At 41.3% G+C, this 26,773-nt stretch overlaps 1 protein-coding gene across 2 annotated transcripts in view; it reads right to left on the minus strand.

Annotated features, from left to right (window-relative positions):
* The window catches only part of nkain4 (sodium/potassium transporting ATPase interacting 4), a 139,520-nt gene that overhangs the window by 86,701 nt on the left and 26,046 nt on the right, over positions 1–26,773 (minus strand). For both annotated transcript variants that reach the window (XM_062979034.1, XM_016993471.2), the window contains exon 2: positions 4,798–4,935. In XM_062979034.1, coding sequence (XP_062835104.1) covers positions 4,798–4,935 — 138 coding nt within the window. The remainder of the gene's footprint in view (positions 1–4,797; positions 4,936–26,773) is intronic.

Here is a 26,773-nt window from a genome sequence, read left to right on the forward strand (position 1 = left end):
CTGAAGAGCCGGTGTTATCCATAGACATCTCCAAGGTCATGTGGCCAACATGACTGCATGGAACACCGTTACCTTCCCTCCAGAGCGGTACCTGTTGATCTACACACATTTGCAAGTTTTTGAACTGCTAAGTTGGCAGAAGCTAAGGCTAACAGCGGGTGCTCATTCCACTCCCCTGATTCGCACCACCAACCTTTCAGTCAGCAAGTTCAGCAGCTCAGTGCTTTAACACACTGTGCCATCAGGGACGTCGGTGCCTTGGGTACCTACTTGCATGGATAATATCTCAGCCTTTTTGCTTGAGGAACAACCTATTGGGATAGGGAAAAGGCAGAACTGCTTAATGCCTTCTTTGCCTCAGTCTTCTCAGAAAAAGAAAGCCATCTTCAACCTCAGCAACATGGAATGGACGAAGGATTGGGGGAAATCCAACCCCAAATAGGGAAACAAGTTGTCCAGGAATACCTGGCCTCTCTAAACGAATTCAAGTCCCCAGGGCCAGATCAGCTCCATCCAAGAGTATTGAAGGAACTAGCGGAAGTTATTTCAGAACCACTGGCAATTATCTTTGAGAGTTCTTGGAGAACGGGAGAAGTCCCAGCAGATTGGAGGAGGGCGAATGTGGTCCCTATCTTCAAGAAGGGAAAAAAGAACGACCCAAACAATTACTGTCTGGTCAGCCTCACATCGATACCAGGCAAGATTCTGGAAAAGATCATTAAGGAAGTGGTCTGCGAACACTTAGAAACAAATGCGGTCATTGCTAATAGTCAACACGGATTTACCAAAAACAAGTCATGCCAGACTAATCTGATCTCTTTTTTCGATAGAGTTACGAGTTGGGTCGATACAGGGAACGCTGTGGATGTAGCATACCTGGATTTCAGTAAGGCCTTCGACAAAGTCCCCCACGACCTTCTGGCAAACAAACTAGTAAAATGTGGGCTAGACAAAACTACGGTTAGGTGAATCTGTAATTGGCTAAGCAAACGAACTCAAAGGGTGCTCACCAATGCGTCGTCTTCATCATGGAAAGAAGTGACAAGTGGAGTGCCGCAGGGCTCCGTCCTGGGCCCGGTTCTGTTCAACATCTTTATTAACAACTTAGACGAAGGGTTAGAAGGCACGATCATCAAGTCTGCAGATGACACCAAACTGGGAGGGATAGCTAACACTCCAGAAGACAGGAGCAGAATTCAAAACGATCTTGACAGACTAGAGAGATGTGCCGAAACTAACAAAATGAAGTTCAACAGGGACAAATGCAAGATACTTCACTTCGGCAGAAAAAATTGAAATCAGAGATACAGAATGGGGGACGCCTGGCTTGACAGCAGTGTGTGCGAAAAAGACCTTGGAGTCCTCGTGGACAACAAGTTAAACATGAGCCAACAATGTGATGCGGCAGCTAAAAAAGCCAACGGGATTCTGGCCTGCATCAATAGGGGAATAGCATCTAGATCCAGGGAAGTCCTGCTCCCCCTCTATTCTGCCTTGGTCAGACCACACCAACTGTGTCCAATTTTGGGCACCGCAGTTGAAGGGAGATGTTGACAAGCTGGAAAGCGTCCAGAGGAGGGCAACTAAAATGATCAAAGGTCTGGAGAACAAGCCCTATGAGGAGCGGCTTAAAGAGCTGGGCATGTTTAGCCTGCAGAAGAGAAGGCTGAGAGGAGATATGATAGCCATGTACAAATACGTGAAGGGAAGTCATAGGGAAGAGGGAGCAAGCTTATTTTTTGCTGCCCTGCAGACTAGGACACGGAACAATGGCTTCAAACTACAGGAAAGGAGATTCCACCTGAACATCAGGAAGAACTTCCTCACTGTGAGGGCTGTTCGGCAGTGGAACTCTCTCCCCCAGACTGTGGTGGAGGCTCCTTCTTTGGAGGCTTTTAAGCAGAGGCTGGATGGCCATCTGTCGGGGGTGCTTTGAATGCGATTTCCTGCTTCTTAGCAGGGGGTTGGATTGGATGGCCCATGAGGTCTCTTCCAACTCTACTATTCTATAATTCTATGATTCTATGATTCTATTAAGTGAAGTGGGGGGAACTCCTCCAGAAACTAGAGGGAAGGGGCTACCATTTGGTCCATGATCCACTCATGCCATATTCTTTTATTTGTGCAACAGAACTTCATTTGTGTAAACACTTCCTTCCAAATTCATCCATCCACAGGCAACGTCAAGATGGGGAACTGCCTGAGGCTGTTTGCAGCTGAGTGTGGAGACCTACCAGTGGAACCAGAAATGCCTTTGGCTGAGAGTGCCAGGTATCCCCTAGACTATAAAAGAAGCAAAATGACTCCTGACACTTTATAATGAACTGCTCAGGATTGAGGCTGTACCTATTATTGTCTCCCTGACATACACACTCATGCAGATACCCAGATACACAAACTGATGGGTAGCTGTCACAGACTATCTTTCCACTACAGGCCCAAGGGGTGATGCGGCCGACGTGCTTCCTTGGCCTCCAAGGGAAGCTCTGTGCTTGACAAGCAACCTCCTGGAAAAAGCCCGTCCGGAGAATCCTCTCTTGCCAATATCCTAGACAGCTGGATGGAGTTTATTACTTAAGCGGCAGGGCTTGTCAATGAGCATTTGTCTTCCTCATTCAGTAGCTGGCAGCAATAAAGCCAGGCTTGGATGGGAGAGTGTGCAGGAAAGAAGGAGTTCATATTAATAATCAGCCAGGCACAGAAGCCGCAGTGATTTAGACTGAATTTCCAGGACTCAGGAGCATCTGTGGCCAGATTTCAAGGGCCTGGATCCAGGGCTGGCAAAATGCACAGTTTGCAAGAGTTGTCGAATATTTTCCATGTTTATGCAAAGAGCTATCCTGGACTTCCCTGCGAAGCAGATCTCATCCATCTTTAGAATGTGAATGATACAATAGTCTGGGTGACATGCTAACTGGGGACTAGGTGGGTGCCTGAACAAAATCCCACCACACACAGACTACTAATGCTGCAGGAACTATGACAAACACCGAACTGGCACTTGGCCAGAGAAAGGTCAATACAAACAGGTAGATGAAATCGCAACAATTAGGATGAATGAGACCTGTACAGGTGAACACGCTACAGGGACTGTGGCAAGGAAAAGGAACCCACTCATTTCAATGTAATGCAGAGTAGTTGAGTGTATGATTTACAGCCTCCAGAATCCCCACCACCAGTCAGCACAGCCAATGCCACATTTATTAGGAGACTTGGAGTTCAAAAAAGCAATTTATCCTAAGGTAAAAGTAAAGGTTTTATCCTGACATTAAGTCCAGTTGTGTCCGACTCTGGGGGTTGGTGCTCATCTACAGCATTATCCGTAGGTGCCTCCAAGGTTATGTGGCCAGCATGACTGTTACTTTCCCACCGGAGTGGTACCTATTGATCTACTCACATCTGCATGTTTTTGAACAGCTAGGCTGGGGCTAACAGCGGGAGCTCACCCCACTCCCCGGATCTGAACCGCCAACCTTTCAGTTAGCAAGTGTTTTAGGCTGGTTTGTATATTTATACTATTTTACTTGTTTTTCATTGGTTTAACTATGCTGTATTTTATTGTATGTTGAAACTGGGCTTGTCCCCATGTGAGCCACCCCGAGTCCCCCCTGGGGAGATGGGAGTGGGATATAAAAATAAAGTTATTATTATTATAAGTGCAGCAGCTCAGCGGTTTAATCCGCTGCACCACCAGGGGCTCCAATTTATCCTAGTTCGAAACTATAATTAAACTTTTTTTTTCGTGTCAGGAGCTACTGGAGTTGCTTCTGGAGTGAGAGAATTGGCCGTCTGCAAGGACGTTGCCCAGGGGACGCCTGGATGTTTTGATGTTTTTACCATCCTTGTGGGAGGCTTCTCTCATGTCCCCACATGGAGCTGGAGCTGAAAGAGGGAGCTCATCCGCACTCTCCCCGGGTGGGATTCGAACCTGGCAGCCTTCAGGTCAGCAACCCAACCTTCAAGTCACGAGGCTTTTATCCCCTAGGCCACCGGAGGCTCCGTAATTAAACTGATCTACCAGGTTAAAAGCATTCGATTACAATGGTGCTGGTGGATTAGAATGCAGTGATACTGGTAGATTCTGTTCTGACCGATCCATCAAGTTACAACCACCATCACATCTATATGGGACACAGCAATGCCATGGAAATTCCAGCGTTCCTCACTGGAAGCAAAGGCAACCAACGATGGTGCAGCATGACTGGTTAACTTAATAGAAGACATTAACATAGGGCATAGCACTGTTGTCTGGCAATTAACGCATCGGGCGCTTGTACTATTAAAAACATTGTAATTTAATTTATACCCAAAAGCCTGTGTAATAAAGTGAAACAGTCTGATTAAAATAAATTATGCATGCTCTGTCAGAAGTGGCAGATGAAAGGAAATTTTGTCCATAATCGGAGCTTTTCCGCTTTTAGTTAAAGGTTTATTATACGCATGCACACACACACACAGAGTATACACGCAAGGTACATTGAAGGTGAGGTAAGGATTCTTGGAGAGATACGTTTGGGTCCAGGATTTTGCATAATCCTATCCCTGGCATAATTTTGGATTCTGCATCTCCCAAATAGTCAAAAACAATTTTTTTCAATTCTTCTCAGAAACTGGTTGTTTTGGTTAGTCAGAGGTAGACTTATAAAGTAAAGTTTTCAAAATATCAATAAGGGACAATGAGAACGAATGTGAAAATTGGAAAATAGTTATCTTTCTGGCCCTCAATTAAGGGACAACATGACAAGGAAGTATGGGACTACAGCCTCCGAATCCGTGACCAAAATCTTTGCTACTTACCACCACAATGTAGCGTGGCCTGTACTGGATTGTACCAAAGAGGCCGAGGATAACAATGATGATGTGGAGGAAATTGGCAAGAATTGGAGCCCATTGGTATCCCAGGAAATCAAAAACTTGTCTCTCTAAGGCAGCAAGCTGGAAAAGAAGAAGGAGAAAATGAATATAAATAGCATGGTCATTGCTAGAGCCTTTCACTGTTTCTTAAAATGATGTGTTGTTGAAGGCTTTCATGGCTGGAATCACAGGGTTGTTGTGTGTTTTCTGGTCTGTATGGCCATGTTCCAGAAGTATTCTCTCTTGACGTTTCACCCACATCTATGGCATGCATCCTCAGAGGTTGTGAGGTATATTGGGGAAAAACTAAGCAAGGGAGGTTTATATATCTGTGGAAGGTCCAGGGTGGGAGAAAGAACCCTTGTCTGTTGGAGGCCAGAGTGAATGTTGTAATTAATCACCTTGATTAGCATTAATGGCCTTGCCAGACTAAAATAATGTTATTTACTCACTGCCAGCAATCTCTGCTGGCAGTGAGTAAATAAATCCAACAAATGCTACGGTCAGCGAAGGCCAAGAGGGATCCTCTCTCTTCTGCAGGAGTCTACCGGATACCATGCAGCTGTGGACAAGTCTACATAGGGACCACCAAACGCAGCGCCCAAACAAGAGTCAAAGAACATGAAAGGCACTGCAGACTAATTCAACCAGAGAAATCAGCCATAGCAGAGCATTTGATGAACCAGCCTGGACACAGAATACTATTTGAGAACACAAGAATGCTGGACCATTCTAACAACTATCATGTCAGACTACACAGAGAAGCCATTGAAATCCACAAGCATGTGGACAACTTCAACAGAAAGGAAGAAACCATGAAAATGAACAAAATCTGGCTACCAGTATTACAAAACTCAAAAATCAGAACAGTAAATAAAAAGCAATACTCTGAAAACAGAGGGTTTCCAGACATGAATCAACCAAGGGCAGTTAACGACTCTAAACAAAGGATGCCCCAGAGGCAGGAAGAAGACAGCAGATAAGCTTTTCAATGCTAATTTAAGTGATTAACTACACACATTCACACTGACCTCTCTCACCCTAGACTTTCCACAGATATATATTAACCTCTTTGCTTAGTTTTCTCCATACCTCACAACCTCTGAGGATGCCTGCCATAGATGTGGGCGAAACGTCAGGAGAGAATGCTTCTGGAACATGGCCACACAGCCCGAAAGACATACAACAACCCTCCAATCTCTGCTTAGCTTTTTCCATGTCCTCTCAATTAGTTATAGAAAAGAATCTTGATCATACTCTGTGACAAAAATTGGGGTAAAGAAATTGAAAAATATGATGTGCCCAATTAATTCAAAAATATTTCTAATAGAAAGGGGTGATTTATAAAGATATAAAGGCTACCTACATGGGAAGTCCTTATTTCAATACTACTCCCTTCCCAGGCTCATTTCATGGGTACATGGGAGAGATCTTTTAGGTCTTGCAGGTCTTTTTCATCTTATAGGATGGGATTATATTTAATAAGTTGCAGATAAACAGGCTCAGGGATTTGTTTTGAATGAATATAAATAGAGGGGCAGAGAAAGGGGGAAGAAGAGAGGATGTGCTTATCTCTCTAAGTTCCTTGTGAAGAACTACAGTGGAAAGAATAATACAATGAGCCCTTGCTTTCTGCTGGCGTTTGGTTCCAGGACCCAAAATCCATGGATGCTCAAATCTCATCATATACAATGGTGTAGTAAAATGGCATCCCTTATATATAAAATGGCAAAATAAAGGCTTGCTTTTCAGAACATTTTTGGTTAATACCATATTCACTCAAGTCTAATACACCATTGAATCTAATGCACACCTCAAATTTCAAAACCCAGAAACTCAAAAAAGCATTTCCCATATTACGTGAATCTAATGCACACCCTAATTTTGGAAAGGCAATTTAGTCAAAAAAAAAGCTGAGCATTAGAATCAAGTAATTACAGTATTTTCTCACTGTGACTCTATGGATATAAAATTTATGGATACAGAGGGCTGACTGTGGCCTCAAGTAACAAGCCTACAAAATTTTAGAAAGTAGGGGCAGCAGCTCTGATAGAAATCCACAAGCATGTGGGCAATTTCAACAGAAGGGAGGAAACCATGAAAATGAACAAAATCTGGCTACCAGTCTTTTTTTTTAAACCCTCTAAAATCAGGATAGTAAATAAAGAACAACACTCTGAAAATAGGGGGATTCCAGGCATGAAACAATCAGGGCCAGGTAACACCTCCCAACAAAAGACTCCCCTATGCAAGAAGCAGCCAGGCTTTGAAGTTGCAAGGCCAACTGCAACATTCACACTTGCCTCAAACAGACAAGAGTTCTTTCTCCAACCCTGAACCTTCCATAGATATTAAAACCACACTTGCCTAGTTTCCAACAGAACTCATAACCTCTGAGGATTCTGCTTCCTTCAAAGAGAATCCCACTTTACTTGAGGCAATGCCCCAAAATATCTGATGGGACCTATTTTTCTGATCCCATTTTCTCTACAGGTACTGTACCATTTTTTTTGAGCCCCACCATTCTTAGAGAGGATGGAGGAAGGCTTGTAGTTACTTCAGCAACATAGTAGCCATTTGGGTGGTTTATGTTTTTAAATGCAAGTGAGGACAACAGATCATACCCTGTTTCCCCTAAAATAAGACATGCCCAAAAAATAAGACCTAGTAGAGGTTTTACTGAATGGCTAAATATAAGGCCTCCCCTGAAAGTAAGACCTAGCAAAGTTTTTGTTTGGAAGCATGCCCGCCAAACAGAACACCAGATCAGTAAATGTATGTACCATAGATTGTAGTACATGGAAATATTAGTAGTTATAAGAAATTCATGGTAGGATTCACAGTTTGTCTGGTTATGCTGGTTTATGATGACAACTACTGTACAGTATATAATAAATGTTCATTTTTTTGTCCAACAATAAATGTGAATTTTTCTTCATGGAAAAATAAGACATCCCCTGAAAATAAGACCTAGAGCATCTTTGGGAGCAAAAATTAATATAAGACACTGTCTTATTTTCGGGGAAACACGGTAGTTCATAACCAAGCCCCGATGCTCCTGTTTTCCTGTTCTGACTTGTTCAGGAGGACTTCATAGTGGATCATTTTCACTGCAGTTTCATTGGATTTTGTCAGTTATTCTCTCTTTATTTTCTTTTTGACACCTTTGAAAGCTATATTCCTCAACGCCAAGGCATCCAGTTTAATTAGCAAGCCGACAGATGCCACCAACAATCCCACATGAAAACACAGCAGCAAGTGCATGAACAACTCCCCTACCTGTGAAAGGCTATTATTCATTTCAAAATCAATTTTCTCTGCATCATCAGAGCCCATGGCAATGTGTTAAGCCCTTAATTTTTCATTAGGAAGATCAAAGCACATACTGGAATCACATTTAGAAATCCTAGCTTCTAGTTGGATGGCCAGAAAACACATGACCGTAATCAGTTTATCCAATCAGGCATTGAATTGGTTCTGTTTATTGTGTTAAACCTAACAAAAATGTAGATAAAGCTCCAGCACCTTAATATATTAGTTTAGCTATTAGGCAAACAAACCCTGCAGTGGTATATGTTTCAGAGAGATAACCCCATGACTTCAGGATATTGTGAGAAGAAGTTATACTTGGTGTCCCATTTTAATCACTGACAGAAAGGCACAGACATGGTAGAGGTGACCTAACAAACACAGCAGGTACAGAAAAAATAGATTCAATATTGGAAGTAAGACTAGAATAATCATAAAGCTGGAAGGAATCTTAAAGATCAACAAAAAGCATACAGTTAGAAGGACCAAGGGCCATCAAGTCCACTCCCCTTCCCTAATACACAGCTAAAGCAATCCTGAAAGATATCCATCAAAATCAACCCCCAATGAAGGACAGTCCAGTACATTTCAAGGCAGCCCATTCCATTGTCAAAGAGCTGTTATCATCAAGGACTTCTTCTTAATGTTCAGATGGAATTCTTTTCTAGTAATTGGTTCTAATCTCTGGAGATACAGAAAACAAATTTATTCCATTTTCTACATGACATCCTATCAGATATTTCAAGATGGCTATTACTCCACCTTACAACCTTCTCTCCTCCAAACATGCCTCTATTTATAAGGACTTGATGTTCCAACTTGACAAAATCTCAATTTAAAGAAATGTGATGCTTGTGCCCAAAAACTTCCATCAAGAAAGGTATTGACAAGCTGGATCTTTGGAAACCAAACTCTATGAGGAGCATTTTAGGGATTAGGTGTGTTTAGCCTGGAGAAGAGTTGGTTGAGAGTTCTGCTGGAATAATAATAATAATAATAATAATAATAATAATAATAATAATAATAATAATAACAACAACAACAACAACAACAACAACCCTTGCAGCCCAGGAGCAAGCCATCAGAACAAATGCAATTAAGGTCAAGATCGAAAAATCAGCTGATGACCCAAAATGCAGACCGTGCAAGGAAACTGATGAAACCATTGATCATCTCCTCAGCTGCTGTAAGAAAATTGCACAGACAGACTACAGAGGCACAACTACGTGGCTCAAATGATTCATTGGAACTTATGCCTCAAGTACCACCTTCCAGCAGCAAAGAACTGGTGGGATCACAAACTTGCAAAAGTATTGGAAAATGAACACGCAAAGATACTGTGGGACTTCCGAATCCAGACTGACAAAGTTCTGGAACACAACACACCAGACATCACAGTTGTGGAAAAGAAAAAGGTTTGGATCATTGATGTTGCCATCCCAGGTGACAGTCACATTGACGAAAAACAACAGGAAAAACTCAGCCGCTATCAGGACCTCAAGACTGAACTTCAAAGACTCTGGCAGAAACCAGTGCAGGTGGTCCCGGTGGTGATCGGCACACTGGGTGCCGTGCCAAAAGATCTCAGCTGGCATTTGGAAACAATAGACATTGACAAAATTACAATCTGCCAACTGCAAAAGGCCACCCTGCTGGGATCTGCGCGCATCATCCGAAAATACATCACACAGTCCTAGACACTTGGGAAGTGTTCGACTTGTGATTTTGTGATATGAAATCCAGCATATCTATCTTGTTTGCTGTGTCATAATAAAAGAAGAAGAAGAAGAAGAAGAAGAAGAAGAAGAAGAAGAAGAAGAAGAAGAAGAAGAAGAAGAAGAAGAAGAAGAAGTTGTTTATTTGTATCCCGCCTCCATCTCTCCCGAAGGGGACTCGGGGCGGCTCACAGAAATATCAGATACAAAATAATAATAATGTACAATACATCAACAAACAATAACATGCACCAGTAGTAGCATTTACACATTAACCAGAAAATTAAAAAACACTTATTAAAATATAGAATTAAAAACAGTGAGGCTGTAGTAGTAGATCAGCAAAGTGCACACTATAAGTTGCGAATTCAAAACATTGATAAAGTGCTACAAGTTAGTTGGAAGTCAACTATAGAGTTATACTGTGGGACCAGATATTCTCAGAAAGGTGTTCTTTCTGGTAAAAAAACCCCCCACAGCATTTATATTCATGTTTTTGCACTTTCGTGGGGGCCCTGTACCCTTAACCTCCATGAAAGTGGGGAATCTGCTATATTATCCTCTATGCAAGAGAAGAACGTTGCCTATTGTAGTGACAACCTGACCTTCCCACTGAGAGAGACTTTTGCTTATTGTTATTCCATAAGTGGGACATCTTGGAAGGTGGGCTGGATGGTTCCTTCTCAGTCAAAAGTTTGCCTTTACCCAAGTATAATTTATGATCTTCTCCAATCAGAACTCAGAAAGATTTTTTTGGATGACAAATTACAAAGTTTGGGATATTCTAAGCACAGTAGTTTAAGAAAGAAACACCTCCAAGTTCCCTTTGCTGCCTCTGAGCTCTTTGTCAGTGTACCTCTTGCCTGTATTACAAAGCAGCTTTTTTGGGGTCAGGGAGAACTGTTGTTCTTGCAGAAATGTCTTTGGTCAGGTTTGGCGTAGAATGCCAAATTCTCTGCCAGTTTTCCTGTTTGCACAGCAATGCCACTGATGCATGAATATGCCTAGCCTTGATAATATTTCAGTGATCCTTGAAGTCTTTTCTGAACTGTGGTACGAAAATGGCAAAGTGGCTAGAGTAGGCATGTTAAAGTATTTCTGCAAACAATAACTGAGGGTAATGGTGGAAGTAAGGGTAGAAAATGATAAAATCCTTGTTTGAAAAAGAAGTCTATCCAAGGTTCACAAGGATAACAGGCTGTTTATTCAGGTGACACAACAGCTATATGGTTATGACTCAACAGGATGATTCCAAAAGGGAAAAAAAGACCTGGAAACTAAGCAAATTCTTTTGCAAACCTTTCCCAAATCAAATGGATCTCCAAAAGTCAGGCAGGTATTAAAACTGAGCCATATTCTTCCTGATTCCAGTCCTTATCTGTGGGAACATGAGAGAAGCCTCCCTGCAGGATAGTAACACATGATCCAGGTGTTCCCTGGGCAACGTCTTTGTAGATGGCTGATCTCTCACACCAGAAGCGACTTGTAGTATTTGTTTTTAAATACATTATAACTGTATCCTCAATTTGCTACTGACACGATAAATCTAAAATCTGTGTCAGCACCCCTCCCCCTTACACAGCCTAAAGCCCTCCAGTTGTTTTTGAGTGAAGCTCTCTCCACCCACAACCAATACTGACTTTTGCTATACTAAGCATGGACATTGACTGTTGCAGTCCAAAAATAATGAAAGAAGCACCACATCAGAAGAGGCTGTCTTGAATATTCAAGACCCTGGATGCTGAATCAATAAGCCCAGATGAACAGAAGCTCAAGCCTCGAGGGCCAAGATGAAGAGTCAAGATATTGCAAATGATATTCTCCAGTAGCTGTCCACACAAATCAGGGAAACAAGAGAACTGGGTTGATTCAAGCAAGGAAGCCACACCTCAGAGGCAGGATTTACACTGCCATATAATTCAGTTTCTAAATCCAGATTACCTGTTTTGGATTACATGAGTCTACCCTGCCATATAATCCACTCCAAATCAGGTAATCTGTATTCAGAAACTGGATTATATGGCAGTGTAGATGGGGCCTGAGTTTGCAAGACCTGACCAGACCAGTTTATGACTTGAGCTCTGGGAAGGCTTTTATAGAATTGACATAAATTAAAACCAATATGACAGTAATATGAATAAAAACAACAACTGCAACCCTTGAAACTTGTATAGAAAGCTTTGATACTTGAGTATACACATCATCCACATCAGTTTGCCTCTTGTCAGGTAATTCTTGGGTGAAACCTGAGACTTTCTGAGATATATATATATATATATATATATATATATATATATATGTTAGTTACTAGGCTCAGGAAACAGAAGGAAGAATTGATATGCTGGTGAGATGTTCCCATTTATTTTTAACCAGGTACCGCATTTGCACTACTATCAAAATCTCTAAGATCAATTATATTTCCATCATGTTAATTTACTCCACTCTCAAATCCCCTTAACGTTATTTGCTAGAAATGCATATATCTTTCTAGCTCACATACTTACTCACTGTCTGACTGAACTCTTTTGGGGGGAAATTCCAACAATTACTGCCGGATTAAGAAGAGCTAATTCTCAGGAAAAAAATGCAAGCAAGGTGGACTCTCAAAGTTTGGAATATTCCTTGTAGAGCTTTTATGTTGAGTTCCTCCCTCCTCACCCCAGTTCAGCACTTCCTCTGTTCCTTTAAATGATTCACAACTAAAATGACACAGGGGCTTTTATCAGTCATCTGAAAAGTGCGAAGATTTCTGAAAGATGCTGAGAAAATTGGTCCCTTGATGCCGTTTCTTGGGATACTAATGGCTCTTAGGCTTCAGGTGCCAAGATTTAGCAGGAGCGAGCTTGACAAATTATTTTGGAGAACCCAGGAGCATTAAAATAAATATACAATTGGACTGACTTTCAGTTGAGACTTCCTGACTTTGTGCTGAAAATGGCAACTGCCGTGGATTTGCTAATAATGCCTTTCCCGGCATGTAATGCTCCTCCAAATCACTTGGCTGAGAAGGGTGGTTACTCTCTCCCCTTTAGTGCTTTTGGCACTACGTTACAGTACTGGGAAGCTGTGCATAGTGAACGTGGGCTCTTCCATGGGAGGACGGACACATTATAGTCCAAGCCATATGTGGGCCCCATTTGTAACCTGGGGGCGAGGACAACGCTTCTAAACTTTCCATGCCTTTCACTAGCCTTTACTTCCTGCCAAAGCATTTGGATGAAAAGAGCCCATGATGAGGAAGCATAATGGGGAATTTCACCCTATCCCACCTCAAGACTCTTTAAGGCCTATGGTGCGGATATTTTTTTTAAAATTGGATCCCTTCCCACCTTCCAAAAATGGAAAAAGCCATATTAAGGCTGAATTTAGGCTCTTGTATAAGGTCTGGTGGATGAATGGCATAAGCACTTTGCATTGTTTTAAACTGTGTATATTGTATTTTATGACTGTTTTAACTGTTTTAACATTTTAGTTCATTGTATAACAGTGTAACGACATCAATTGCCACTTGTAAGCTGCCCTGAGTCCCCTCGGGTGAGAAGGGCGGGGTATAAATAATTGAAATAAATAAATAAATATTGCATTGGCTTATGAGGGTCTCAGTAACTCATAGCTACTCCATAACCTCAACAGTTCACAGATGAAAACCAGGATGTGTGTTGCCAAACAACCACAGAATGTTGCTAAAGTTATTGATGAAGAAGAACACAGAACCTGGGAAATGCTGCAGCAGATTGCTTTTGCCTGATCCTACTGGGAGAAACAAGATCCCACCTGCTCTTTCCCTCTCCTCCTGATAAGATAAATGAGTGCAGTTGAATTCAGTTTGCAGCAACTGAAGTAAGATGAGGATGAAGGAGGAAACTGCAAGAAGGAGAGAGTATCCACACTAGTGTTTCTTAATCTGGGGGTCAGGACCCCTGGTGGGAGTCGTAAGGCGGGTTCAGAGGGTTTGCCAAAGACCAGTATTTTCTGTTGGTCATGGGGCTTCTCTGTGGGAAGTTTGGCCCAATTCTATCATTGATGGGATTCAAGGGGCTCTTTAATTGTAGGTGAAGTATAAATCCCAGCAACTACAACTCCCAAATATCAAGGTCTATTTTCCCCAAACTCCACCAATGTTCAAATTTGGCCATATTGAGTATTTGTGCCAAGTTTGGTCCAGATCCATCATTGTTTGAGTCCACAGCGCTCTCTGGATGTAGGTGAACTACAACTCCAAAACTCAAGGTCAATGCCCACCAAGCCCTTCCAGTATTTCTATGTTGGTCATGGGAGATTTGTGTGCCAAGTGTGATTCAGTTCCATTATTGGTGGAGTTCAGAATTCTCTTTGATTGTAGGTGAACCACAAATCCCAGCAACTACAACTCCCAAATGACTAAATCAACCCCCCACCTCAACCCCACCAGTATTCAAATTTGGGCGTACAGTATCAGGTATTTGTGCCAAATTTGGTCCAGTTAATGAAAATACAATCTGCATATCAGATATTTACATTACGATTTATAACAGTAGCAAAATGACAGTTATGAAGTAGCAATGAAAATAATTTTATGGTTCCTCACAACATGAGGAACTGTATTAAGGGATCGTGGCATTAGGAAGGTTGAGAACCACTGATCTACACTAAAGAATTGGTGCAGTTTGACACTACCCGAACTACCATGGCTCAATCCTATGGAATCCTGGTATTTGTGGTTTGGTGAAGCCCCAACACTCATTGGCAGAAAAGGCCAAAGACCTTACAAAACAACAACTCCCAGGATTCCATAGCATTGGTTCATGGAAGTGAAAGCACCAATTCTATAGGCCATTAATTCTACTATAGATGCATCGTGAGACATTTTAAAAAACTGCTGAAAAAGTGGGATGATAATCATTACTGTCTCTGCCAAATAAGGATGGCTGGAGGATATGAGGGAGAAGAAATTCAATCTGTAATATATGAGAATGTTGGCTTTCTCTGTGTGTTTCTTGCATGTGAAGACCACCAGACAGTTTACACTTGGCAAAGTCCAAAGATTTCACCCTCCATAACTGGCTTCGCAAGCCGCCCAGGGCCTAAGGTCATCCCTTCCCATTGCCCAATGCTTGTTGTGTTTATGAATCTCTTTTTTGCTTTTAATTTTTAGCACAGGTTGTCAAGGAAACCTGACTTAGGGCCTTGCATTTCTACCCCCAGCATCTCTCTCCGGCCCTTAGAGGTCAAGAGAGTAATTGAACAGGAGGGAGCTCCTTGGCACTTTGTCTCCATGATATGTTTGGTCAGCACTGCCCTTTAATAAAATAAACACCGTTCTGTATTAGCTTTGGTCCGACTCCTTTCTGGGAAATTGATGCCTGCTTACACACCTCGGGGCTGTTGACATTCAAAATTGCAAACAGAAATAAAACCAGAGACAACGGATGGGTTTCCATTTCAAAAAAGGCATCCTGCAAGGAAACGTCTTCCTATTCTTCAGGATGGATAGAAACCACAAAAACAACAATTGTTTACAACTGCTGTCACAGATATAGTGCTTAGAGAGTTTAGTGTTTTCGGATCATTTAGTTAATCGTTCTAAATTATGTTATTGTCGACAATCACTACTTCTCATTTTGCTTTGTATATAATTTGATGTTCATTGCCTTTGCATCAATCCCTGTCCATGTTTTGCACCCACTAAAATGCTCCATGGCTTTGGTTTATCTTCAAGCTCATCATTATATAATTATGTTTTGTAATTACATTGTTTTGAAGCTATGTGCTCCTGAAGCACTTCGCTTTGGTATGATGACAATTTGTAAATCGCAACTCTACAAATAAAGAGATATAGATGTATAGAAATGTTTGCTAACACTAGCAAGGCACTAACATGTATCACTTCATTTCATTCATCTCAGGTAGTAGACCGAGGGCACATGTATACATACCCAATGAAGGTCTTACTTTATGAAAACGTATGTTACCAACTTTGTTCTCATTTAATGTCAAAGGAGCTACATGATCTTTTTGCATACTGATATTCCTGACTAAAATGTCTATGCCTTTGAATTCTAATAACAGAAGAAGAGTTACAACCCATTCAATGCTTTACCAATGAAAACCAGAATACATGCAACCAAACAATATCAGAGTGTGGTCAGGATGGCCAAACATCTTGATAAGGAATAAGACATCTAAAAGAGATTTCAGTCATTTGCTTTTGGTTGAATCCACAGTGAAGAACTGCTTCTTCTTCATTCTGCTGAACTGTCAGCTGTATCAATCCTCAACTAAGAGAAGACATGTGACATCGAAAGTTTCTCTGTATCAACTTCCAGTGAGATTAATTGATTTAGACTATCTTAATTGAGTAAAGAGATGCTGCCAATTAACAGGTCAGAATATTTTAATTATTTTTTTAAAAATCATGGTTTGTTTTAAAAGGACGGCAGATGGCAAGTGTCATATTCAAAGCATTAGAAACATTTCTTTGTATCTGATCAATTATATGTATCATGTAGGCAAGATCAAGGCATGCAAAGAAAAGCAGTTCATAGGCTGCATGCAAACCCTAAGCGCAACCGTTGAACTCCCTTTTGTATTTAACACCATACAGCCAGAAAGCAAAAAGCCCTCTTCTTTTCTGGGAAGCTTCTGAGCATCAGTAGATTTTTACTGCCATATAGAAGTACAATGGGTCCCTGATATCTGCTAAGGTTTCTAGGACCCCCGTAGATACCAAAATCCAGGGATGGGTAGCTTCCATTATAAAAACAGTGGTGTATTTATTTATTTATCATGTCAGAAGCAAATGGGGAATACAGCTATAATGTAAAAAAAACCCCACAAAGTTTAAAATCTTGGCATTATAGTAAATTTCCTTTTGACCAGAAGCTGGCCACTTTGAGTGCTTCTGACGTCGCTGCAAGAAGGTCCCCTATTGTGCATGTGGCAGAGCTTGGACCGCATTGTAGTCAGTGGTCTGTGATTTGCTCTTCTCCACATTCGCATGCCGTGGACTCTACTTTGTAGCCCTATTTCTTAAGGTTGGCTCTGCATCTCATTGTGCCAGACCACAGTCTGTTCAGTGCCTTCCAAGTCGCTCAGTCTCATCTAGAAGCAGCCACTGATGAGGAGTTTGGGACACCTGATCCTAGGGCGTTGGCTGTTTGGAGCTCAGATTCTGATGAGGAACTTGGGACACCTGATCCTAGGGCGTTGGAAGTTTGAACGCCCAAGGAAACCTAAATAAATTGGGGATGTTTGGCCACTATTCTTTGCGTGTGGCAAGGTGTTGCTGGGCGCCATTGTGTTTCCTGTATGTGATTCTGAAGACTGGCTTGGGACTTTGCAACAGATGTAAGTTTGATCTGGGTTATTCTTCAACGGAGGGCTGGAATTGTGTGGGTTTTCCTGGACTGCACTGTTATTACTATTTTGCATTAGCTGCTGTTCGCCTTCGTTGTCTTGGCTTTTTGTGCCATCCTGTGACGTGGACCTTCTTGTGACGACTTTACCCTTTGGACCTTGGACTGAATCTCGACTTGGCTTATCTCTTCGCTCCCAAACTCGGCTTGGCATCGTTCCCATCTCCGTGGCTGTCTACTGTTGCTGACTGCTGGCTTCGTTCCCGATCCTGACGCTGTTTCCTTGTCCTGACTTCAGACCGGCTCGACTACGTTACAACGCTCCACTCCTTTAATTCCTGGCTTGGCTTTCGCCTCTGCAGCAGCTTGCCCCTAACTCCTCAGCGTCTTCCAGTTTCGCTTGCTTTTACCGCTCATAGCAAAGAGCTTTTAGCCCGGTTTGGGTTTTTGCTTCTGTTTGGAATCGCTGTTGTACTCCTGGGTTTTGGGGAAGTTTTTGTGGCTTCATAGCTGTTTACCTTAGTTTGTTTTGCCATTTTAAGCCTATTTTGAGCTTTTGGGCTGTGTTCAAGTACTTTAAATTAAATCCGGATTATATCTCTGGTTAATCCGGATTATATGCCAGTTCATGTTTTTGGCGTTTTTCCTATTTTCACTGCTTAATAACACTGAAGATTAAGTGTTTTAAGTCTCTGATGATTTACTGAGCTGTTTTTGAGTTTATTTTAAATAAACTATATTTTGCTCTCAGTTGGTGTCTGACCTTTGACAGTTGTACAGTAGAATCTCACTTATCCAACATAAATGAGCCGGCAGAATGTTGGATAAGTGAAAATGTTGGATAATAAAGAGGAATTAAGGAAAAGCCCATTAAACATTAAATCACATTATGATTTTACAAATTAAGCACCAAAACACCATGTTTTACAACAAATTGACAGAAAAAGTAGTGCAATACACGGTAACGTAATGTAGTAATTACTGTATTTACGAATTTAGCACCAAAATATCGCAATATATTGAAAACATTGACTACAAAAACATTGACTACTAACAGGCCGACTGCGTTGGATAATACAGAACGCTGGATAAGTGGAGGTTGGATAAGCGAGACTCTACTGTACTCATGCAAGAAAATGGTATCATCTGTGCCAGAAATACCCATATATATTTTTTTCTCTGTATGCACCTGATTCTATTTGTCTGTCTTCCTTAGTAGTTTCTTCTGAATTTTAGATTGTAAATCCTTCAGGGAGGAAACCTGTCAAGCTACCACTTTGTTCTTTGCAAATCACTACATGCACTGATGGCACTGAATGAATAAATGGTTGAAGCAGAATCTGGCATGTTCACTCTAAACATTGCAGATGTGATTCACAAAAATTCTAATGAAATTGTTCTTTTGTTCTGCTCTTCTCTCCCAATATCTGGAAGAAATATAATGCCTGAATGCATATGTAAGACTTTAAAGAAAACTTTACATATTGTTTTGATGATCACTGTTCTTAAGAAGCATGATGCAGGAACAGAGCATACTTTGTGACATACTTTCTTCTGCACTGTTGCCTTTCAAAATAGCAGCTAAATAGCGTTTTTAGAACTAGTTGACTGGTGGCCGCTCACATGTGTGTGATGAATGAATGACTTTGTCCCAAGCCATGTCAACATCATGAGTTTTAGAGCCAGAATACTGTTCCAGAAGTGGTTGTATATTTCTGACTGATGTGAAACATTTGCATGGTATTTGCAGCAGGGAGAGTACCGACTATTCCTCAGCCATCCCACATTCTCAGCTTCTTCTAAAGTGCCCCATTCGCTCTCTTCTCCTCCTTTTATTTGCTCAGCTTATTTCAGTTGCTGCAAACTGCGCTCAACATGTGAAAGGAGTTTGTGCTCAGTTAACCCAACACTGGGCGGAAGAGATGAGAGGATGGGATCTCAGCCCGGGCTGTGGCGCATGCTGGTGAGCAGTCAACTGCAGCCAGCTGCAACAAATCACTCTGGCCAAGAGGTCATGAGTTCGAGGCCAGCTCGGAGCTGCAATTGTCTCTGTCTTTGTTTTATGTTAAGGCATTGAATGTTTGCCTTATATGTGTAAAGTGATCCACCCTGAGTCCCCTTCGGGGTGAGAAGGGTGGAATATAAATACTGTAAATAATAATAATAATAATAATAATAATAATAATAATAATAATAATAATAATTCCTAGAAGGTTCGAGCAAAAGCAAGATCCTTTACCGTCTTGACCACACTCTAAAGGTGTTTGGCCAGATGTGTCCTAGATTTAATGTCTGCAAAATGTTATAGGGTGGACTAAGGGAGGTTGCAACAACAAGAACTCTGAAATGCTCACAGGTTTCCAGTATTTTACCAGGTCTTCAAAGGGCAGGATGCAGTCTTAGTCACATGATATCAGTGGCAGCTGGAAACTCTGATGTCTTTGGCATGATGAAAACCATCCAAATTCTCTATCTATTTGGGAGATAGAGTCCACCACCTTGGATAACTCTAAGACTCTAACTAAGGCCTCATCTACACTGCCATATAATACAGTTTGAAGCTGCATTATATGGCCAGTGTAGACTCATATAAGGAGCCTCCAGTGGCTCAGTGTGTTAAAGCGCTGAGCTGCTAAACTTGCAGACCAAAAAGTCCCAGGTTCAAACCTGGGGAGCGGAGTGAGCGCCCGCTGTTAGCTCCAGCTTCTGCCAACCTAGCAGTTCGAAACATGCAAATGTGAGTAGATCAATAGGTACCGCTCCAGCGGGAAGGTAATGGTGTTCCATGCAGTCATGCCGGCCACATGACCTTGGAGGTGTCTATGGACAATGCTGGCCCTTTGGCTTAGAAATGGAGATGAGCACCAACCCCCAGAGTCAGACACGACTGGACTTAACGTCAGGGGAAACCTTTATCTTTACCTTTTAGACTAATATAATGCATTTTAACTGCCTTGAACTGCATTAAATGAGTCTACCCTAACCATATACGTTTTAAACTGCATTACATGGCTCTGCAGATGTGACTCAAACTCAAGAGTGGCTTCACAAGTGCGAAAGCTGCCATCCATCATGGTGCACTCTGATATTTGCTCAGCCAAGCCTGTCGGTTAATTTATGGGAACAACGATCAGCCCTCACAGGTATCAGGCAGAGTTGGAATGGCTAATCCCTCTAATTAGGTCAAGAATGGATTGCTCGGGTTTTTTTCCCCCAAAAAATATATTAAAAAGCAGACTAATTTCTGAAGCAAATGGCTGTACCATTCGGGCACGAGGCAGGATCTCTAGGCGGGTGTTGAAAGGGGGAAGGGATCAATCAACACAATCTTATTTTTCTCTGACATGCTGCCTGCAAGCCTAGGAAGGAGCAGAGAGAGAGATCCCGTTTGCTTTTCTCTCAAGCAGCTGGGCAAGCTTGACCCTTCCTGTCCTTTGCAGCTAAGTGATGCCGCTCCAATTTCCCCTTGCTCCCAAAGCAGCTCCTCCGAACTGCTCGGGACGTTCCAAACAGACGGGCGCTTAATGAAAATTGTAATTAGAACCCTGCAGTGCTCTTGTCTCTATGCTGGGCCTGGTAATTTACATTACAAATCAAGCTGATGCCAGGCAAAAGAAGGAAACTCATTAGAGACTAGCTGAGCAAAGTGAGCTGGGGGTTGGGGAGAGAGACTCCAGTAGGAGACAGCTACCCATAATATAATAATCAACATTTCTGCCATTCCCTGCCTTGGATTTAATATAGTTTCCACCCTGGAGGCTAACAATTTGATTCCATACTTGTTTACTTGGAAGCGAGTCCTGCCGTGGTCAATGGACCTTAGTCCCAGGTCAGTGTGCCTGGGCTTCAAGATTGTCTCCTGGATGCATTCAAATGCATACAGGAGGCATTGGGAGAACTGTTTAGCTCATTTAGGTATATGTACCTAAATACCTGGGCTATAATATTGTACTCCATCAAGTATATATGAACAAGTGGAAGAATATTCACAGAAGCTCATGTTGAAATACAGCACTTCATCTCAAAAGTACAACAAGTTGAGCATCCCTTATCCATACATCCAAAATCTGAAATTGTCCATAGCTTGTGACTGAGGGAGTATGGAAACATTGTTCATGCACAAAATTATTATCTTCAGGTTATGGGTACAAGGTGCATATCAAACATGAATAATTTTGTGTTTAGATTTGGGTCCCATCTCCAAGATTATGTATATGCAAATACAGTAGAGTCTCACTTATCCAAGCTAAACGGGCCGGCAGAAGCTTGGATAAGCGAATATCTTGGATAATAAGGAGGGATTAAGGAAAAGCCTATTAAACATCAAATTAGGTTATGATTTTACAAATTAAGCACCAAAACTTCATGTTATACAACAAATTTGACAGAAAAAGTAGTTCAATATGCAGTAATGTTATGTTGTAATTACTGTATTTATGAATTTAGCACCAAAATATCATAATATATTGAAAACATTGACTACAAAAATGGCTTGGATTATCCAGAGGCTTGGATAAGTGAGACTCTACTGTATTCCCAAAAAAATTAAAAAAATATTCAAAATTCAGAATAGTATTGGTACCGAGTACTTGTTATAAATGATACTGACCCTGTACTAGATTCTGTTCTCCTATGACTCCTCTTTTCTTTCTAGCCATCATAGGAACATTGGCTGTCAAAGAATCTGCTCTGCAATCCCAACTACATAAAATATTATAAATGCTACTAGCTGAATTCATAAATTCAACTCTCCTCCATCTGACCACAACACATCTTTGAAATACTTTTAAAAAATGTCATCATGGTAGAGGAGTTCTAGATTCTCCAACTGAATGACTCCTAAACTTTATAATAGTACCAATTTGGCAGGGACAGTCTCAATTAATCCCCCGTCATCTCACTTTTCCTGCTGCTTTTAAAATGCTCCAGGTTTTCTTTATTCCACCTACATTCCTCTTTTGTCTTCAGCTCACTTAAACTGCTGCAAATTGAGTTCACTGAGGAGCGAGGAAGGTGGAATCCCTAGCAGACTCAGGCAAAAGCAAACTGTTGCATTTTCCTCTTATCCTGTGCATTCTCCCTCATTAATAACGTCTACCACCTTGACTATACTCTCATATTGCTTGTTCTCACAAGTGATCCTTTCCTGTTCTCACAGGATATTTGTAACGACCGAAGCACTTGGCTACCAATTTTGTCAGTATGATGAAGTACATTACTTAAATCAATAGAGTTTACTTTTTAGGGATAATACAGTATAATACCTATATCTGCAAGTGATATATTTCTGGACTTCAGGTAGATATGCAAAACTAAGAATAATACCAAACTGTACTGAAATGAAGGATTTATGGACCAAATCTACCTAAGAGTCATACTGGAGGAGTTAAAAAGTACCTACAGAGGGATTTTTTGTTGGACATAAATAATGAAACCATGGGTATAATAATAATAAATAATAATAAAACTTTATTTATACCCCACCACCATCTCCCCAACGGGGACTCGGGGCGGCTTACATGGGGCCATGCCCAGAACAATACAATACAACAAAACAATACAATACAACAATACAATATAACAAAATATAAAACAACACATCATAACACAATTAAACAATACAATAGATAATAATATACATAATACAGCACAAAATCAGAAAAGCAATAAAAACCAGGGCGGGCCACATGAACACTAAGTTAAAACTCGGGGTGAGAAAGAAATAAGAATAAAAACCATGGGGTACCAGTCTTGCAGATATGGAGATTGTATTTATTAAGTCCAGCAATCTGTACTGTAGTGGGAAATGTCATGAAAGTGTTGAGATCAACTTCCCATTTTGCACTGGATTTATCCCAAAGAGTAAAGCTTCTCAAGAAGGACTATAGAATAGATGGGCCACCATTGATTTCTCTCTGTTGATTTCCCTCCAGGGAAAGAAATCTATAGCACTTGAATACTCGATTAATTACTGTAGTAATTACATGTATAGCCGATCTAATCCTCCCTCCTCCTTGTCTCTCTCCATGAGCTCATCCTTCATAAACTAACCCAAACTGGAGTGCAGCTTGTTTTCTCTTTCCATAGACATGGCACGATAATCAAGCTTGGGTCCACCTGGTCACCTCAAGAAAGCACTGAGGGCATATTTATCCACGCAATGCAATTAAATCTGCCATATGGTCACCACCCTATGCAATTTTGGCACCTGGAGTTTGGTTATATATTGAGAATTTTCTATCAGAGTACCTTATTGCTGCTGTTCAGAACTGGAGCTCTCTAGTAGAGGCTTGGGAGTGACTTAAAAACTATCTAGAACCACAGCAGCTATAATGTGGAATTTAGAAACAGTGTGGAAGGTGGTAAACCTCTATTTCTGTAACCCAACATAGGGCTAACTGAATTTTAGTTGAAGCTTACAAAAGCACCAACATAATAGGGGTTTCCACCACATCAGAAGCAGCAGGCAAGTGGTTCTCAACCTGTGGGTCTGCAGATGTTTTGGGTTTCAACTCTCAGAAATCCAAACAGCTGGTAAACTGGCTGGGATTTCTGGGAGTTGTAGGACAAAACACCTGAGGATCCACAGGTTGAGAATCACTGCGTTATAGGGTCAGGAAGAATGGCTATGGTGAGCTAGAGCTGTTGTTTTCCCTTGCTATCTGACAACTGAGGCACTCATTCTGTCCAATGGTGGGGCCAATCCTGCCCTGATAGTTTGAAAAATCATGTTTGAAGAATTGTTCACAATGCAGCTCACTGTCAGGAGTGGTCATCCTATGTATCAATATGGAATGGTAAGATGATAAATGTACTGTCATGGCTGGAGAGAGGGCTCTGATATGTTAAATGGCTTTAACCACCCACAAACTGATTGGAAGAAGTACTTAAGCCCAGCACTGCTTCATTTGGACCAAAAGGCTACATAGGCCAACTTTCTGTTCACATTGTGGCTTTGGAAAGCCTCTCAACAAGGTCTGGATACAACTCCACTCTCCATTTTGCATTGCCTAGCATTTGACGTACAGCGAGACACTGATTTTAGAGGTGATATGCCACCATCCTGTAATTTAATTTCCACAGCCTGTATGCATTCATATAATTTTATCTGTCTCCCTTTACAGGTGTATTTTTTAAATCTAAACAGGGTCTTTGACAGCAGTTGGTCCAACTCAGGTTTGGAAAAGCCAGGGCTATGTCTTCCTCAACTGGGTCACTCCACCAATGTTGTGCTCTTCCGCATTTCCTACTATTTTCAACTTATCATATTTTCTACTGAGTCATATGCAAAAAAAAAGTCTTCCCATTTCTTCCACTCTGTCTTTTCCCCATAAGGTAAAGGTAATGGTAAGGTAAAGGTAAAGGTTTCCCCTGACGTTAAGTCCAGTCATGACCGACTCTGGGGGTTGGTGCTCATCTCCATTTCTAAGCCGAAGAGCGGGCGTTGTCCGTAGACACCTCCAAGGTCATGTGCATTTCGAACTGCTAGGTTGGCAGGAGCTGGGGCTAACAGCGGGCGCTCATTCCACTCCCAGGATTTGAACCTGGGACTTTTCGGTCTGCAAGTTCAGCAGCTCAGCAATATAACACACTGCGCCACCAAGGTAAAGACAATACAGATTAATTCCAAGCCTAAATGGGACTAACTGTTTCTACTTTATGGTTGCCAGGTACAATCATGGTGTTTTTAATGTAATTTTTATCCTGTATTGTTGTTTTAATTGATATACTGCATTACTGTTTTATCTGTTTTATATTGTGATTGTATTATGTTGCTTATACAGTAGAATCTCACTTATCCAACATAAACGGGCCGGCAGAACGTTGGATAAGTGAATATGTTGGATAATAAGGAGAGAGTAAGAAAAAGCCTATTAAACATCAAAATAGGTTATGATTTTACAAATTAAGCACCACAACATCATGTTATATAACAAATTTGACAGAAAAAGTAGTTCATTACACATTAATGCTATGTAGTAATTACTGTATTTACGAATTTAGCACCAAAATATCACGATATATTGAAAACATTGACTACAAAATGTGTTGGATAATCCAGAACGTTGGATAAGTGAGTGTTGGATAAGTGAGACTCTACTGTATTTTGTCCTTATGTTGTTTGGGCCTCTGCCCCATGTAAGCCGCCCCGAGTCCCCACGGGGAGATGGTGGCAGGGTATAAATAAAGTATTATTATTATTAGTATTATTATTATTATTATTATTATTATTATTATTATTATTGTGTTGCTGAATTCCTCTCTTCTACACAACCATTAAGAGAACAGAAGCTCTGCCCTTTATTTCACCTGGCAACCCTGCATTTTTCTCAGGCAAGCAATCCCCTTTCAGAAAAAAATACTGGGATCAAACTGGAGGCGCACAAAGGTGTAAACGTGATTATGTTACTTTTGCCACAAAGGCAAGTTGGCCTCCTTCTAGAAATGTAAGAACGCAAGAAAGTGAAGAACTCCTTTTGTTATTTCTATGAATAAATTTTTGTTCTACATTTCAGACAGTAACAGATGATATTTTTGCTGGCAAATGCAGAGGGCTACACCTCTGTGCAGTGTTTATTTTCCACAAGGGACGAGAAAGGGAGTGTGACTTTGGGGAAAGAGGCCATGAAAAACTGGTTTTCCTTCATCATGGATGAATGTGAGCAGGGAGTTCACTCACTCCTGACCCCTTCAGCTGCATCCCCCTTGGCAAAAACACTGGGTTCATGCTCTGGTCATGTGTGCCTCTCTCTGCAAGGACCGCTCCATTCTCCTCTTTGGCCTTCTTGTATCACGTTTCACTCTTCTCTTCTCTATCACAATTCCACTGTCAGAAGCATTTGTTTGACTCTTCATTGTGAGACATTCTTCCTTATCTCCTAGACAAAGCATGAGCAAAGTGTGATCCATAATCCACATGTGTCCATCTGTCCCTTCTTTGATAGCCATTTTTGTGGCTATGAGAACCCCCATTTCAAAACATTTTTGCTCAAAATACACCTCAATGGGTTGTTGTATGTCTTTCGGGCTGTGTGGCCATGTTCCAGAAGTATTCTCTCCTGTCTTCTCCTCAGTGTCTTAAGTTGGTGTTTGAAGGCCACTTGCCTCACCAGGAGCAGAAAAATATTGTGGATTTTTAAATCAAATGCCCAGGTAGTGTTGTGCTGGGGGGCATTTCTTCTATGGTTTGGGTTCACCGTCGATTGATATACTGTATATTTATTTATTTATTTATTTACAGCATTTATATTCTGCTCTTCTCACCCCGAAGGGGACTCAGGGCGGATCACATTACACATATAGGCAAACATTCAGTGCCTTTTAACATAGAACAAAGACAAGACAAACATAGGCTCCGAGCGGGCCTCAAACTCATGACCTCCTGGTCAGAGTGATTCATTGCAGCTGGTTACAGCTGGCTTGCTCTCCAGCCTGCGCCACAGCCCGAGCCCATACATGGCTTACATGAGGTATAAGTTGATTGAGACCAAAATTATTGATTTTAATATGACCTGTGGAAGGGTCAAAGACATAACTCAGGGACATGTAAGAAACAAAGAT

Source organism: Anolis carolinensis, chromosome 4, assembly GCF_035594765.1.
Source record: "Anolis carolinensis isolate JA03-04 chromosome 4, rAnoCar3.1.pri, whole genome shotgun sequence".
NCBI classification, from domain to species: domain Eukaryota; kingdom Metazoa; phylum Chordata; class Lepidosauria; order Squamata; family Dactyloidae; genus Anolis; species Anolis carolinensis.